Source organism: Chiloscyllium punctatum, chromosome 3 (assembly GCF_047496795.1).
Source record: "Chiloscyllium punctatum isolate Juve2018m chromosome 3, sChiPun1.3, whole genome shotgun sequence".
Classification (NCBI taxonomy): domain Eukaryota; kingdom Metazoa; phylum Chordata; class Chondrichthyes; order Orectolobiformes; family Hemiscylliidae; genus Chiloscyllium; species Chiloscyllium punctatum.
In genome coordinates this window covers 13,103,703-13,122,420 of record NC_092741.1, presented here as the reverse complement: position 1 = coordinate 13,122,420, position 18,718 = coordinate 13,103,703, and the positions used below count along the sequence as shown (strand labels likewise).

The 18,718-nt window shown below is 54.5% G+C and overlaps 1 protein-coding gene across 6 annotated transcripts in view; it reads right to left on the bottom strand.

The window, feature by feature from the left end:
• Nucleotides 1-5,126: 5,126 nt before the first annotated feature.
• Nucleotides 5,127-18,718, bottom strand: part of tjap1 (tight junction associated protein 1 (peripheral)) — a 126,835-nt gene continuing 113,243 nt past the window's right edge. For 3 of the 6 annotated variants that reach the window (XM_072550685.1, XM_072550686.1, XM_072550687.1), the window contains 3 exons: nt 10,495-10,602; nt 7,765-7,848; nt 5,131-6,812 (listed from right to left, as the gene is read on the bottom strand). In XM_072550685.1, coding sequence (XP_072406786.1) covers nt 5,487-6,812; nt 7,765-7,848; nt 10,495-10,602 — 1,518 coding nt within the window. In that variant the 3' untranslated portion in view covers nt 5,131-5,486. Of the gene's footprint in view, nt 6,813-7,764; nt 7,849-10,494; nt 10,603-18,718 lie in introns of all 6 variants that reach the window. The other 3 variants (XM_072550689.1, XM_072550688.1, XM_072550684.1) reach the window with 2 other exon arrangements.

Below are 18,718 nucleotides of genomic sequence, written 5' to 3'. Positions count from 1 at the left end.
CTGACACTCCCACAGACACACACACACCCCCTGACACTCCCACAGACACACACACACACCCCGACACTCCCACACACACACGCACCCCGACACTCCCACACACACACACACCCCGACACTCCCACACACAACCTTACACTCCTACAGACACACACACCCCGACACTCCCAGAGACACACCCCGACACTCCCACACACACACCCCCCGACACTCACACAGACACACACCCCCCGACACTCACACAGACACACACCCCGACACTCCCACACACACACCCCCCGACACTCCCACACACACACCCCCCGACACTCCCACACACACACCCCGACACTCCCACACACACACCCCGACACTCCCACAGACACACACACCCCGACACTCCCACACACACACACCCCGACACTCCCACACACACACACCCCGACACTCCCACACACACACACCCCCGACACTCCCACACACACACACCCCGACACTCCCACAGACACACACCCCCGACACTCCCACACACACACACCCCCCGACACTCCCACAGACACACACACCCCGACACTCCCACACACACACCCCGACACTCCCACACACACACACCCCCCGACACTCCCACAGACACACACACCCCGACACTCCCACAGACACACACACACCCCGACACTCCCACACACACACGCACCCCGACACTCCCACACACACACACACCCCCCGACACTCCCACAGACACAAACACCCCCCGACACTCCCACACACACACACACCCCCCGACACTCCCACACACACACACACCCCCCGACACTCCCACACACACACACACCCCCCGACACTCCCACACACACACACACCCCCCGACACTCCCACACACACACACACCCCCCGACACTCCCACAGACACACACCCCCCGACACTCCCACAGACACACACCCCCCGACACTCCCACAGACACACCACCCCCCCGACACTCCCACAGACACACACCCCCCGACACTCCCACAGACACACACCCCCCGACACTCCCACAGACACACACCCCCCGACACTCTCACAGACACACACCCCCCGACACTCCCACAGACACACACCCCCCGACACTCCCACAGACACACACCCCCCGACACTCCCACAGACACACACCCCCCGACACTCTCACAGACACACACCCCCCCGACACTCCCACAGACACACACACCCCGACACTCCCACAGACACACACCCCCCGACACTCCCACAGACACACACCCCCCGACACTCCCACAGACACACCACCCCCCCGACACTCCCACAGACACACACACCCCGACACTCCCACAGACACACACACACCCCCCGACACTCCCACAGACACACACCCCCTGACACTCCCACAGACACACACCCCCCGACACTCCCACACACACACACCCCGACACTCCCACAGACACACACCCCCCGACACTCCCACAGACACACACCCCCCGACACTCCCACAGACACACACCCCCCGACACTCCCACAGACACACACCCCCCGACACTCCCACAGACACACACCCCCTGACACTCCCACAGACACACACCCCCCGACACTCCCACAGACACACCACCCCCCCGACACTCCCACACACACACACCCCGACACTCCCACAGACACACACCCCCCCGACACTCCCACAGACACACACACACCCCGACACTCCCACAGACACACACCCCCCGACACTCCCACAGACACACACCCCCCGACACTCCCACAGACTCACACCCCCCGACACTCCCACAGGCACACACACACCCCGACACTCCCACACACACACGCACCCCGACACTCCCACACACAACCTTACACTCCTACAGACACACACACCCCGACACTCCCACACACACACCCCGACACTCCCACAGACACACACACCCCGACACTCCTACAGACACACACACCCCGACACTCCCACAGACACACACACCCCGACACTCCCACAGACACACACACCCCGACACTCTCACACACACACACAAACACACACCCCGACACTCCCACACACACACACCCCGACACTCCCACACACACACCCCCCGACACTCCCACAGACACACACCCCCCCGACACTCCCACAGACACACACCCCCCCGACACTCTCACACACACACACACACACACACCCCGACACTCCCACACACACACACCCCGACACTCCCACACACACACACCCCGACACTCCCCCACACACACACCCCGACACTCCCACAGACACACACCCCCCCGACACTCCCACACACACACACCCCCCGACACTCCCACAGACACACACCCCCCCGACACTCCCACAGACACACACCCCCCCGACACTCCCACAGACACACACACCCCGACACTCCCACAGACACACACACCCCGACACTCCCACAGACACACACACCCCAACACTCCCACAGACACACACACCCCGACACTCCCACAGACACACACCCCCCCGACACTCCCACAGACACACACCCCCCGACACTCCCACAGACACACCACCCCCCCGACACTCCCACAGACACACACCCCGACACTCCCACAGACACACACCCCGACACTCCCACAGACACACACCCCCCGACACTCCCACAGACACACACCCCCTGACACTCCCACAGACACACACCCCCTGACACTCCCACAGACACACACACACACCCCGACACTCCCACACACACACGCACCCCGACACTCCCACACACACACACCCCGACACTCCCACACACAACCTTACACTCCCACAGACACACACCCCCTGACACTCCCACAGACACACACACACACCCCGACACTCCCACACACACACACCCCCCGACACTCCCACACACACACACACACCCCACGACACTCCCACAGACACACCACCCCCCCGACACTCCCACACACACACACCCCGACACTCCCACAGACACACACCCCCCGACACTCCCACAGACACACACCCCCCGACACTCCCACAGACACACACCCCCCGACACTCCCACAGACACACACCCCCCGACACTCCCACAGACACACACCCCCTGACACTCCCACAGACACACACCCCCTGACACTCCCACAGACACACACACACACCCCGACACTCCCACACACACACGCACCCCGACACTCCCACACACACACACCCCGACACTCCCACACACAACCTTACACTCCTACAGACACACACCCCCCGACACTCCCAGAGACACACCCCGACACTCCCACACACACACACCCCGACACTCCCACAGATACACACCGCGACACTCCCACACACACCCCCCGACACTCCCACACACACACACACCCCCCGACACTCCCACACACACACACACCCCCCGACACTCCCACACACCCCCCGACACTCCCACACACACACACACCCCCCGACACTCCTACAGACACACACCGCGACACTCCCACACACACCCCCCGACACTCCTACAGACACACACCGCGACACTCCCACACACACACACACCCACCAACACTCCCACACACACACACACACCCCGACACTCCCACAGACACACACACCCCGACACTCCCACAGACACACACCGCGACACTCCCACACACACACACACCCCCCGACACTCCCACAGACACACACCCCCCGACACTCCCACAGACACACACCCCCTGACACTCCCACAGACACACACCCCCTGACACTCCCACAGACACACACACACACCCCGACACTCCCACACACACACACCCCCCGACACTCCCACACACACACACACACCCCCCACGACACTCCCACAGACACACCACCCCCCCGACACTCCCACACACACACACCCCGACACTCCCACAGACACACACCCCCCGACACTCCCACAGACACACACCCCCCGACACTCCCACAGACACACACCCCCCGACACTCCCACAGACACACACCCCCCGACACTCCCACAGACACACACCCCCCGACACTCCCACAGACACACACCCCCTGACACTCCCACAGACACACACCCCCTGACACTCCCACAGACACACACACACACCCCGACACTCCCACACACACACGCACCCCGACACTCCCACACACACACACCCCGACACTCCCACACACAACCTTACACTCCCACAGACACACACCCCCTGACACTCCCACAGACACACACACACACCCCGACACTCCCACACACACACACCCCCCGACACTCCCACACACACACACACACCCCACGACACTCCCACAGACACACCACCCCCCCGACACTCCCACACACACACACCCCGACACTCCCACAGACACACACCCCCCGACACTCCCACAGACACACACCCCCCGACACTCCCACAGACACACACCCCCCGACACTCCCACAGACACACACCCCCCGACACTCCCACAGACACACACCCCCTGACACTCCCACAGACACACACCCCCTGACACTCCCACAGACACACACACACACCCCGACACTCCCACACACACACGCACCCCGACACTCCCACACACACACACCCCGACACTCCCACACACAACCTTACACTCCTACAGACACACACCCCCCGACACTCCCAGAGACACACCCCGACACTCCCACACACACACACCCCGACACTCCCACAGATACACACCGCGACACTCCCACACACACCCCCCGACACTCCCACACACACACACACCCCCCGACACTCCCACACACACACACACCCCCCGACACTCCCACACACCCCCCGACACTCCCACACACACACACACCCCCCGACACTCCTACAGACACACACCGCGACACTCCCACACACACCCCCCGACACTCCTACAGACACACACCGCGACACTCCCACACACACACACACCCCCCAACACTCCCACACACACACACACACCCCGACACTCCCACAGACACACACACCCCGACACTCCCACAGACACACACCGCGACACTCCCACACACACACACACCCCCCGACACTCCCACACACACACACACACACCCCGACACTCCCACACACCCCCCGACACTCCCACACACCCCCCGACACTCCCACACACACACACACCCCCCGACACTCCTACAGACACACCCCAACACTCCCACACACACACACACACCCCCCGACACTCCCACACACACACACACCCCCCGACACTCCCACACACACACACACCCCCCGACACTCCCACACACACACACCCCCCGACACTCCTACAGACACACCCCAACACTCCCACACACACAAACACCACGTGCTGGTAATTCAACTACCATCGTTTGGCAGGAGTTCTGCTCAGAAATTTGGATTTCTTTTGGTGATGATTTAATTAATTACAAAATGGTTTGCTTCGAAAACACTGAAGTATTGTCTTTGAATCCGGGTTCAGCTAAAAAGCAGTAGCTGATTTCTATATTTTTGTCCATCTTTACGAAAATGTCTCAGGTATACTTGGTGAATTTCCGCTCAACAATTTGGAAGGGTTTGACAGCTGAACACTGCAGCAGCTACATTGAGGTTGTCGGCGTTAATCTGAATGTATTTAGTCGAGCAGAGTGCCCTGCTCCTGGGCCCTTGTTAAACTGTCCTTACGCAACAAGTGATGGACACCCATCCTTTTGGGGCTCCTCTGTTGCCGTCCTGCCGATGCCACCGATGGTCTATTCCCAATCTCTTCCAGTTCATCCAGCACGGTGGACTGGCTGCCATGAAGTAATCTCTCTCTCTCTTCCAGTGAGCTACTTGTAGGCACAGTATCGCCATACTCGAGTTGCTTGTGGAAGGGACTGGCTTGGTGGCTCATTTGATTGCTACCTCCAGGTTGCAGTAGTCTCTCCTGTTCCTCAGGAGAGAATTCACTGCCATAATCCAGGAGGTTACCTTTGTGCACTCTGGAATCTGTGCTGTCGGTGTCTAGGCTGGAATCCCGACTTATTGTGCAGCTGTAGCTGTGGCTGGACTCCTCTCCGTCAGAATGAGCCCGGTGCCTCTCTGACACGTTCATCTTGCTGGCCAGGTTATTCTGAAACTCCTGGATCATCTCACTGCTCAAAGAGGTTCGGTAGGCAATCAGCCTTTCAGGAGAAGGGGCAACTTTTTCCACAAACATCCTCTGCCAATTTGCAAGCAGATCCTCTTCTGAACTTGTCGAGCTGGTAAACGAACTTGAAATTTGAGGTGGGCTATTGAAAGGACTGGACTGGGCAGATCGAAGCTCACTTTCTGGTCCTCTGGATGTGCCTGAACTTGGACTGTGATACTGCCCACTATCTATCTGGCCTGCCCTCCTCCTATCACCCAATGGGCTACTCGCGGGATTTCTCCAACGATCTAGCCTCTCCTCCCCTCCCTGGACCAGCCTGAGTGATATGGCCTGTCTGGTAGCATATGTGCAGTTTGCTAAGGGACTATCCTTTGGTATTTTCACCTTATCATCAGAAGAGAATTCAACGACAGCTTTACGTCCAGGGAAAAGATTCTGAGGTGGAGTGGGATATGGGTCAAGTTTCTCAAAAGTGGCTGTTACAGCTGGTGCCCTGTCGGTGCTAATCGGCCGCTTGCACATGCCGTTTGGAGGCTTCTCTCCTGCCGTTTCCAGCCGATCCCCCTCTCTCCCTGAAGTCTTCACACCATTAGCCTCACAGCTCATATCCACATGAACAAAGACATCTTCTGCCAGTGGCTCACTGCCACTGCTGGACTTGGCAGAGTTGAGAACCAGTGGCTCCGGTTTCTCCAAAACCCGGGCAATGACCGAAGCAGGCACCACATCAGACGAGCCAAGAGCTGAGCTTGGCTCCTGCCCTGATTCCCCTTGTTCGGTAGACTCCAGCTGCTTGCTGACCATCTCCTGCAGGACAAAGGGAAGCTGCAAGGGAAACAGATCCACTGTCTCAGGGAGGGGGAGACAACTCCACATACTTCCCACAGACAGGAAGCAGATAACAAAAGCACTAAACATGGCAACACCGACTGGGATGACACTATATAATACACTGTGCACTTTAGCCCTCAGATATGGAGTCATTTTGCTGATTCAAAACTAAATAATTTGTCTCTTTTTATGAGTTTCCATATCTAATAAACTGAGATTGAAACAATCTCAGCTGGAACCCATTACGGTGAATCCTGACAGGATTCAGTAACACAGCCCGGGAAAAGATTGACAGATGAGGCCCGAAGGAAGCACAACGGGATTTCAAGGCGGGATGGGAGTGTGCTGCTGGGGGACAGATTAATTTTACACTCTTTAATGTCAGTGTTCAAATACACACTGTTCTTCCACAGACACTACTCGATTGAGCAGTTCACAGACAGGGGGAGGGTAACACTGAGCTGTACCGGGGTGGGGGGGGAGCTAACACTGTGCTGTACTGGGGGCGGGGTGGGGGGGAGAGGGTAACACCATGCTGTACTGGGGTGGGGGGAGGTAACACCATGCTATACCGGGGAGTTGGGGGGGTTGAGGTAACACTGTGCTACTGTTTGTTACCACAGGGGCAGGGGGAGTCCTACTGTTTGTTACCACACACAAACCGTGGGCCCTCCTATGGTGACAAATGGACCTGCTCAGCAATCAATTCAACAAGCTCATCCCCCAGCTCCAGAACTATCGTTGCTGTCAGGGTGCGATCTCTAAGGTGGCTGCCTGTTCACAAAGGTCAGGAAGGTTTTAATTGGCAATGTGATGCTTTTGGCCAGTAGTGTGCCATCAGCTGTGCCCCTCGATGGTGATGGTACTGTGCCAACCTCAGGCTGAACCAGTGGCACGCTCCCTGCTGCCCGGCAACAGCTTCTCTCTGTCTCACCCACACACTTACCTCTGCAAACTTGTGGTTTCGGAAATGCGATTTGTTGCACTTTAACAGCTGCACCGCGAGGTTACAATCCTGGCGATAACGCTCCTGCAGGGCAACAAACACCAGACACGGTCCAGCTCACGGTAGAAGGGCAGGCAGAGTATTATGGTGCAATCCCACCACCCCAACACCAGGCACACCACACAGGAGATCCACAGACTAAACCAGCAGCACACCTCCCCAGGGGGTAGGGGGAGGGGAGTTACCCAGGGCAGGGGGCAGGGGGAGGGGAGTTACATTGGGCAGGGGGAGGGGACTTGCACTGGGCGGGGGCCAGGGGGAGAGGAGTTACCCTGGGCAGGGGGAGGAAGTTACCCTGGGCAGGGGGCAGGGGGTGGGGAGTTACCCTGGGCGGGGGGGCGGGGGTGGGGAGTTTCCCTGGGCGGGGGGGGCGGGGGTGGGGAGTTTCCCTGGGCGGGGGGGCGGGGGTGGGGAGTTACCCTGGGCAGGGGGAGGGGACTTACACTGGGTGGGGTGAGGGGAGTTAGCCTGGGCAGGGGGAGGGGAGTTACACTGGGTGGGGTGAGGGGAGTTAGCCTGGGCAGGGGGAGGGGACTTACACTGGGCAGGGGGAGGGGAGTTACACTGGGTGGGGGGAGGGGAGTTACACTGGGTGGGGTGAGGGGAGTTACACTGGGTGGGGTGAGGGGAGTTAGCCTGGGCAGGGGGAGGGGACTTACACTGGGCAGGGGGAGGGGAGTTACACTGGGCAGGGGGAGGGGAGTTACACTGGGTGGGGTGAGGGGAGTTACACTGGGTGGGGTGAGGGGAGTTACACTGGGTGGGGTGAGGGGAGTTACACTGGGTGGGGTGAGGGGAGTTAGCCTGGGCAGGGGGAGGGGAGTTACACTGGGCAGGGGGAGGGGAGTTACACTGGGTGGGGTGAGGGGAGTTACACTGGGTGGGGTGAGGGGAGTTAGCCTGGGCAGGGGGAGGGGAGTTACACTGGGCAGGGGGAGGGGAGTTACACTGGGTGGGGTGAGGGGAGTTACACTGGGTGGGGTGAGGGGAGTTACACTGGGTGGGGTGAGGGGAGTTACACTGGGTGGGGTGAGGGGAGTTACACTGGGTGGGGTGAGGGGAGTTAGCCTGGGCAGGGGGAGGGGAGTTACACTGGGCAGGGGGAGGGGAGTTACACTGGGCAGGGGGAGGGGAGTTACACTGGGTGGGGTGAGGGGAGTTACACTGGGTGGGGTGAGGGGAGTTAGCCTGGGCAGGGGGAGGGGAGTTACACTGGGCAGGGGGAGGGGAGTTACACTGGGTGGGGTGAGGGGACTTACACTGGGTGGGGTGAGGGGAGTTAGCCTGGGCAGGGGGAGGGGAGTTACACTGGGCAGGGGGAGGGGAGTTACACTGGGTGGGGTGAGGGGAGTTACACTGGGTGGGGTGAGGGGAGTTAGCCTGGGCAGGGGGAGGGGAGTTACACTGGGTGGGGAGAGGGGAGTTACCCTGGGCAGGGGGAGGGGAGTTACACTGGGTGGGGTGAGGGGAGTTACCCTGGGCAGGGTGAGGGGAGTTACCCTGGGCAGGGGGAGGGGAGTTACCCTGGGCAGGGGGAGGGGAGTTACACTGGGCAGGGGGAGGGGAGTTACACTGGGTGGGGTGAGGGGAGTTACCCTGGGCAGGGGGAGGGGAGTTACACTGGGTGGGGTGAGGGGAGTTAGCCTGGGCAGGGGGTGGGGAGTTACATTGGGCAGGGGGAGGGAAGTTACACTGGGTGGGGTGAGGGGAGTTAGCCTGGGCAGGGGGTGGGGAGTTACATTGGGCAGGGGGAGGGAAGTTACACTGGGTGGGGTGAGGGGAGTTAGCCTGGGCAGGGGGTGGGGAGTTACACTGGGCAGGGGGTGGGGAGTTACACTGGGCAGGGGGTGGGGAGTTACATTGGGCAGGGGGAGGGAAGTTACCCTGGGCAGGAGGTGGGGACTTACACTGGGGGGGGTGCAGGGGGAGGGGAGTTACACTGGGTGGGGGGAGGGGGTTTACCCTGAGCAGGGGGCAGGAGGGAGTTACTCCGAAAGGGTGGGGCAGGACTGAGTGAGTTGCAAATTGAATGGAAGGCAGTACATTCTGGGAGTTGTCCGGGAGCGATAATGACCGACTGGGAGTTGTCCCGGAGCGATAATGACCGACTGGGAGTTGTCCCGGAGCGATAATGACCGACTGGGAGTTGTCCCGGAGCGATAATGACCGACTGGGAGTTGTCCCGGAGCGATAATGACCGACTGGGAGTTGTCCCGGAGCGATAATGACCGACTGGGAGTTGTCCCGGAGCGATAATGACCGACTGGGAGTTGTCCCGGAGCGATAATGACCGACTGGGAGTTGTCCGGGAGCGATAATGACAGTCTGGGAATTGTCCCAGAACGATAATGACCGACTGGGAGTTGTCCGGGAGTGATAATGAATGTTTGGGAGTTGCCCCGGAGTGATAATGACTGACTGGGAGTTGTCCGGGAGTGATAATGACCGACTGGGAGTTGTCCGGGAGTGATAATGAATGTTTGGGAGTTGCCCCGGAGTGATAATGACTGACTGGGAGTTGTCCGGGAGTGATAATGACCGACTGGGAGTTGAGTTTCAAGTGACAATGTTGACCTTGGAAGTGAACTCCCTGATGGTGGGACCAAGCTGTCTTTCCAGACTAAAGCCCAAACCCATGTGTGGGGTGGTCCCGTTCCCCTCCCGCCTTACATTTAACTCCTCCAACTTGTTAATGGCGGTTTTAGAATCCAGCAGCCTGTTGGTTAGTTCCACAATCTCCCAGTCTAGCGTTTTCCTCTCCAGCTCTGCTTTCTTCACCTGGAAAAATGGAAACGCTGTTAAAGTGAGGAAGGCAGCTCTAAGGGGCTTTGATCAAGCAACACACAATGGGATCAGAACGCAACATCGACAGTTCCACTTCAGCAGCATCAGCAACCAGCACATACCGCACACCAGTTACAGGGGAAAAACTGCTGGGCAGAGAGATCTGGGAGTTCAGGTCCATTGTACCCTGAAGGTTGCTGCACAGGTGGATAGAGTGCTCAAGGAGGCATATGGTATGCTTGCCTTCATTGGACAGGGCTTTGAGTACAAGAGCTGGCAAGTCATGTTAAAATTGTACATGACATTGGTTCGGCCGCATTCAGAATACTGTGTACAGTTCTGGGCGCCACATTACCAAAAGGATGTGGACGCTTTGGAGTGAGTGCAGAGAAGGTTTACCAGGATGTTGCCTGGTATGGAAGGTGCTAGCTATGAAGAGAGGTTGAGTAGGTTAGGATTGTTTTCACAAGAAAAAGGAGATTGAGGGAGGACCTCATTGAGGTTTACAAAATCATGAAGGGTATAGACAGGGTGGATAGAGACGAGCTTTCTCCCAGGGTGAGGGATTCAATAACCAGAGGCCATGCTTTCAAGGTGAGAGGTGGAAAGTTTAAGGGGGATACACGCGGCAAGTACTTCACACAGAGGGTGGTGGGCGTTTGGAACGCGTTGCCAGCAGAGATGGTAGAGGCAGGCACGGTAGATTCATTTAAGATGTGTCTGAACAGATGCAGGAGTAGGTGGGGAGCAGAGGGTTACAGATGCTTAGGAATTGGGTGGCAGGTTTAGGCAGTGGATTTGGATCGGCTCAGGCTTCGAGGGCCGAAGGGCCTGTTCCTGGGCTGTAAACTTTCTTCATTCTTTGTTCTTTGGATTACTGTATTCCTGATATAGCGACACAATGTACAGAGTAACCCCCATAAATCAGCACTGGATTACTGTGTTCCTGATATATTGACACACTGTACACAGTAACCCCCCCATAAATCAGCACTGGATTACTATGTTCCTGATATATCGATACACTGTACACAGTAAAACCCCATAAATCAGCACTGGATTACTGTGTTCCTGATATATCGACACACTGTACACAGTAACCCCCCCATTAATCAGCACTGGATTACTGTGTTCCTGATATATTGACACACTGTACACAGTAACCCCCCCATAAATCAGCACTGGATTACTGTGTTCCTGATATATTGACACACTGTACACAGTAACCCCCCCATAAATCAGCACTGGATTACTGTGTTCCTGATATATTGACACACTGTACGCAGTCACCTCCCCCATAAATCAGCACTGGATTACTGTGTCCCTGACATATCGACACTCTGTACACAGTAACTCCCCCATAAATCAGCACTGGATTACTGTGTTCCTGATATATTGACACACTGTACACAGTAACCCCCCCCCCCCCCCATAAATCAGCACTGGATTACTGTGTCCCTGACATATCGACACTCTGTACACAGTAACTCCCCCATAAATCAGCACTGGATTACTGTGTTCCTGATATCTTGACACACTGTACACAGTAACCCCCCCCTCCCCCCCCCCCCCCCATAAATCAGCACTGGATTGCTGTGTTCCTGATATATTGACACACTGTACGCAGTCACCTCCCCCATAAATCAGCACTGGATTACTGTGTCCCTGACATATCGACACTCTGTACACAGTAACTCCCCCATAAATCAGCACTGGATTACTGTGTTCCTGATATATTGACACACTGTACACAGTAAACCCCCCCCCCCCCCCCCCCCCCATAAATCAGCACTGGATTACTGTGTCCCTGACATATCGACACTCTGTACACAGTAACTCCCCCATAAATCAGCACTGGATTACTGTGTTCCTGATATATTGACACACTGTACACAATAACACCCCATAAATCAGTACTGGATTACTGTGTCCCTGATATATCGACACACTGTACACAGTAACTCCCCCATAAATCAGTACTGGATTACTGTGTTCCGGATATATCGACACTCTGTACCCAGTAACACCCCATAAATCTTTACTGGATTACTGTGTCCCTGATGTATCGACACACTGTATGCAGTAACCCCCCCATAAATCAGCACTGGATTACTGTGTTCCTGATATATCGATACACTGTACACAGTAACCCCCCCCATAAACCAGCACTGGATTACTGTGTCCCTGATGTATCAACACACTGTACACAGTAACGCCCATAAATAAGCACTGGATTACTGTGTCCCTGACATATCGACAGACTGTACGCAGTAACTCCCCCATAAATCAGCACTGGATTACTGTGTTTCTTATATATCGATACACTGTACCCAGTAACCCTCCCATAAATCAGCACTGGATTACTGTGTTCCTGATATATTTACACATTGTACACAGTAACACCCCATAAATCAGCACTGGAATTCTGTGTTCCTGATATATCTACACACTGTACATAGTAACCCTCTATAAATCAGCACTGGATTACTGTGTCCCTGCTATATCTACACATTATACATAAATATCTCCCATAAATCTTTACTGGATTACTGTTCTGATACATAGAACATAGAACAATACAGTGCAGTACAGGCCCTTTGGCCCTCAATGTTGTGCCGATCCAAGCCCACCTAACCTACACTAGCCCACTATCCTCCATATGTCTATCCAATGCCCGTTTAAATGCCCATAAAGAGGGAGAGTCCACCACTGTTACTGGCAGGGCATTCCATGAACTCACGACTCGCTGAGTAAAGAATCTACCCCTAACATCTGTCCTATACCTACCACCCCTTAATTTAAAGCTATGCCCCCTCGTAATAGCTGACTCCATACGTGGAAAAAGGTTCTCATGGTCAACCCTATCTAGAGCCCTAATCATCTTGTACACCTCTATCCAATGAAAACAGCCCCAAGTGCCTCAGCCTTCCCTCATAGGATCTTCCTACCATACCAGGCAACATCCTGGTAAACCTCCTCTGCACCCGTTCCAGTGCCTCCACATCCTTCCTATAGTATGGCGACCAAAACTGCACACAATACTCCAGATGCGACCGCACCAGAGTCTTATACAACTGCAACATGACCTCAGGACTCCGGAACTCAATTCCTCTACCAATAAAAGCCAGTACGCCATATGCCTTCTTCATAGCATTATTTACCTGGGTGGCAACTTTCAGAGACCTGTGTACATGGACACCAAGATCCCTCTGCTCATCCACACTACCAAGTATCCGACCATTAGCCCAGTACCCCATCTTTTTATTACTCTTACCAAAGTGAATCACCTCACACTTACCCACATTGAACTCCATTTGCCACTTTTCTGCCCAGCTCTGCAGCTTATCTATATCCCGCTGTAACCTGACACATCCTTCCTCACTGTCTACAACTCCTCCGACTTTCCTATCACCTACCCAACCTTCTAGCCCCTCCTCCAGGTCATTTATAAAAATGACAAACAGCAATGGTCCCAAAACAGATCCTTGCGGAACACCGCTAGTAGCTACACTCCAAGATGAACCTTTGCCATCAACTACTACCCTCTGTCTTCTTCCAGAGAGCCAATTCCTAATCCAAACCTCCAACTCACCCTCAATGCCATATCTCTGTATTTTCTGCAGTAGCCTACCATGGGGGACCTTATCAAACGCCTTACTAAAATCCATATACACCACATCTACCGCTTTACACTCGTCCACCTCCTTAGTCACCTTCTCAAAGAATTCAATAAGGTTTGTGAGGCACCACCTGCCCTTCACAAAACCATGCTGACTATCCTTGATCACATTATTCCTATCCAGATGTTCATAAATCCTATCCCTTACAATTCTCTCTCAGACTTTGCCCACAACAGAAGTGAGACTCACTGGCCTATAGTTACTCGGGTTATCCCTACTCCCCTTCTTGAACAAGGGAACCACATTTGCTATCCTCCAGTCTTCTGGCACTATTCCTGTAGACAACGAGGACATAAAAATCAAGGCCAATGGCTCTGCAATCTCCTCCCTTGCTTCCCAGAGAATCCTAGGATAAATGTCATCACGCCCAGGGGACTTATCTATTTTCACCCTTTCCAGAATTTCCAACACCTCTTCCCTACATACCTCAAAGCCGTCCATTCTAATTAATTGTGACTCAGTATTCACATAGCCAACAATGTCCTGTTCCTGAGTGAATACTGACGAAAAGTATTCATTCAGTGTCTCCCCAATCTCTTCAGCCTCCACACGCAACTTCCCATTACTATCCTTGACTGGACCTATTCCTACCCTAGTCATTCTTTTATTCCACACATACCTATAGAAAGCCTTTGGGTTTTCCCTAATCCTACCAACTAAGGACTTTTCATGTCCCCTCCTTGCTGCTCTTAGCTCTCTCTTCAGATCCTTTCTGGCTACCTTATAACTCTCAATTGCCCCAATTGAACCTTCACACCTCATTTTTACATAGGCCGCCCTCTTCCCTTTAACAAGGGATTCCAATTCCTTATTAAACCACGGCTCCCTCACACGACCCTTTCCTCCCTGCCTGACAGGTACATACTTATCAAGGACACTCAATAGTTGCTCCTTGAACAAGCTCCACATATCAATTGCGCCCTTGCCTTGAAGCCTACTTTTCCAAGCCACGCATCCTAAGCCGTGCCTCACCGCATCATAATTTCCCTGCCCCCAGCTATAACTCTTGCCCTGCAGTGCACACTTATCCCTCTCCATCACTAGAGTAAAAGTCACCGAATTGTGGTCACTGTCCCCAAAGTGCTCACCTACCTCCAATTCTAACACCTGGCCTGGTCAGTTTCCCAGAACCAAATCCAGTATGGCCTCACCTCTCGTTGGCCTGTCTACATATTGTGTCAGGAAACCCTCCTGCACACATTGGACAAACACCGACCCATCTAACGAACTCGAGCTATAGCTTTCCCAGTCAATATCTGGGAAGTTAAAGTCCCCCATAACAACCACCCTGCTACTTTCACTCTTCTCCTGAATCATCCTCGCAATCCTTTCTTCTACGTCTCTCGGACTATTAGGAGGCCTGTAGAAAACTCCTAACAGGGTGACCTCACCTTTCCTATTTCTATCCTCAGCCCAAACTACCTCAGATGGCGAGTCTTCATCCATCGTCCTTTCCACCGCTGTAATACTATCCTTGACAAGCAAAGCCACACCTCCCCCTCTTTTACCCCCACCTCTGACCCTACTAAAACATTTAAACCCTGGAACCTGCAACAGCCATTCCGGTCCCTGTTCTACCCACGTCTCTGTAATGGTCACAACATCGAAGTCCCAGGTACCAACCCACGCTGCAAGCTCACCTACCTTATTTCGTATACTTCTGGCATTGAAGTATTCACACTTCAAGCCACTTTCCTGGTTACAGGCACCCTCCTTCGAGATTGATGCCATGTTCCTAACCTTCCTACACTCCAGGTCCTGCACCCTAAAGCTACAGTCTAGGTTCCCATGCCCCGGCAGAGTTAGTTTAAACCCCCCCTATCTATGCATTGCACACAGTAATCCCCAATAAATCTCTCCTGGATTACTGTGTTCCTTGCATATCCACACACTGAACACAATAAACACCCCCACCCTCAATACATCAGCACTGGATGACTATGTTCCTATTATATATCTACACATTGTACACAGTAACCACCCCCCCATAAATCAGCACTGGATTACTGTGTTCCTGATATATCAACACACTGTACACAGTAACCACACCCCCCATAAAACAGCACTGGATTACTGTGTTCCTGATATATCTACACACTGTACACAGTAACCCCCCCCATAAATCTGTACTGGATTACTGTGTTCCTATTATATATCTACACACTGTGCACAGTAACCCTCCCCCTCCCCCCTTCCATAAAACAGCACTGGATTGCTGTGTTCCTGATATATCTACTGTACACAGTAACCCCCCATAAATCAGCACTGGATTACTGTGTTCCTGATATATTGACACACTGTACACAGTAACCCCCCATAAATCAGCACTGGATTACTGTGTTCCTGATATATCTACACACTGTACACAGTAACCCCCCATAAATCAGCACTGGATTACTGTGTTCCTGATATATTGACACACTGTACACAGTAACCCCCCATAAATCAGCACTGGATTACTGTGTTCCTGATATATCTACACACTGTACACAGTAACCCCCCATATAGCTATCCTGGATTACTGTGTTCCTTGCATATCCACACACTGCACACAGTAAACCCCTCCACCCTCAATACTTCAGCACTGGATGACTGTGTTCCTATTATATAACTAGACACTGAGCACAGTAACCACCCACCCCCCCCAAAAGAAGCACTGGATTACTGTGTTCCTGATATATTTACACACTGTACACAGTAACCCCCAATAAATCAGCACTGGATTGCTCTGTTCCTGATATATTTACACACTGTACACAGTAACAGAGTCGAAAAATGTGGTGCTGGAAAAACACAGCAGGCCAGGCAGCATCCGAGGAGCAGGAGAATTGACGTTTTGGGTATAAGCCCTTCTTCAGGAATGAGGCTGGTGTGCCAACCGGGCTAAGATAGAAGGTCGGGGGGAGGGAATTTGGGGGAGGGGCACTGGGCATACAATAGCTGGAAGGAGGTGAGGGTGAGGGTGATAGGCCGGAGAGGGGGTGGGGGCGGAGAGGTCAGGAAGAAGATTGCAGGTCAAGAGGGCGGGTCTGAATCCGGAGTTTGGGACTGAGATAAGGTGGGGGGAGGGGAAATGAGGAAGCTGGAGAAATGTAGATTTTGGGAGGTTGAACAGTTAATCCACGTTACTAACACCTTCTACCCCGACCTCAAATTTACCTGGACCATCTCAGACTCCTCCCTCCCCTTCCTAGACCTTTCCATTTCTATCTCGAACGACCGACTCAACACGGACGTTTACTATAAACCGACCAACCCCCACAGCTACCTAGATTACACCTCCTCCCACCCTGGCCCCTGTAAAAACGCCATCCCATATTCCCAATTCCTTCGCCTCTGCTGCATCTGCTCCCAGTAGGACCAGTTCCAATACCGAACAACCCAGATGGTCTCCTTCTTCAAAGACCGCAATTTCCCCTCAGAAGTGGTTGACGATGCTCTTCACTGCATCTCCTCCACTTCCCGCTCCTCCGCCCTTGAACCCCGCCCCTCCAATCGCTACCAGGACAGAACCTCACTGGTCCTCACCTACCACCCCACCAACCTCCAGATACATCGTATCATCCTTCGTCATTTCTGCCACCTCCAAACAGACTCCACCACCAGGGATATATTTCCCTCCCCTCCCCTATCAGCGTTCCGGAAAGAGCACTCCCTCTGCGACTCCCTCGTCAGGTCCATACTCCCCACCAACCCAACCTCCACTCTCGGCACCTTCCCCTGCAAATGCAAGAAATGAAAAACTTGCGCCCACACCTCCCCCCTTACTTCCCTCCAAGGCCCCAAGGGATCCTTCCATATCTGTCAGAAATTCACCTGCACCTTCACACACATCATTTACTGCACCCGATGTAGGCTCCTATACATTAGGGAGACAGGCCGCCTATTTGCGGAACGTTTCAGAGAACAACTCTGGGACACCAGCACCAACCAACCCAACCACTCCAACCAACCCAACCGCCCCATGGCTGAACACTTTAACTCCCCCTCCCACTCCCACTCCGCCAAGGACATGCAGGTCCTTGGCCTCCTCCATTGCCAGACCATGGCGACACGACGCCTGGAGGAAGAGCGCCTCATCTTCCGCCTAGGAACCCTCCAACCACAAAATGAATGCAGATTTCTCCAGCTTTCTCATTTCCCCTCCCCCCACCTTGTCTCAGTCCCAACCCTCGGACTCAGCACCGCCTTCTTGACCTGCAATCTTCTTCCTGACCTCTCCCCCACACCCCCTCTCCGGCCTACCACCCTCACCTTAACCTTCTTCCACCTATCGCATTCCCAACGCCCCTCCCCCAAATCCCTCCTCCCTACCTTTTATCTCAGCCCGCTTGGCACACCCTCCTCATTCCTGAAGAAGGGCTTATGCCCGAAACGTCGATTCTCTGCTCCTTTGATGCTGCCTGATCTGCTGCGCTTTTCCAGCAACA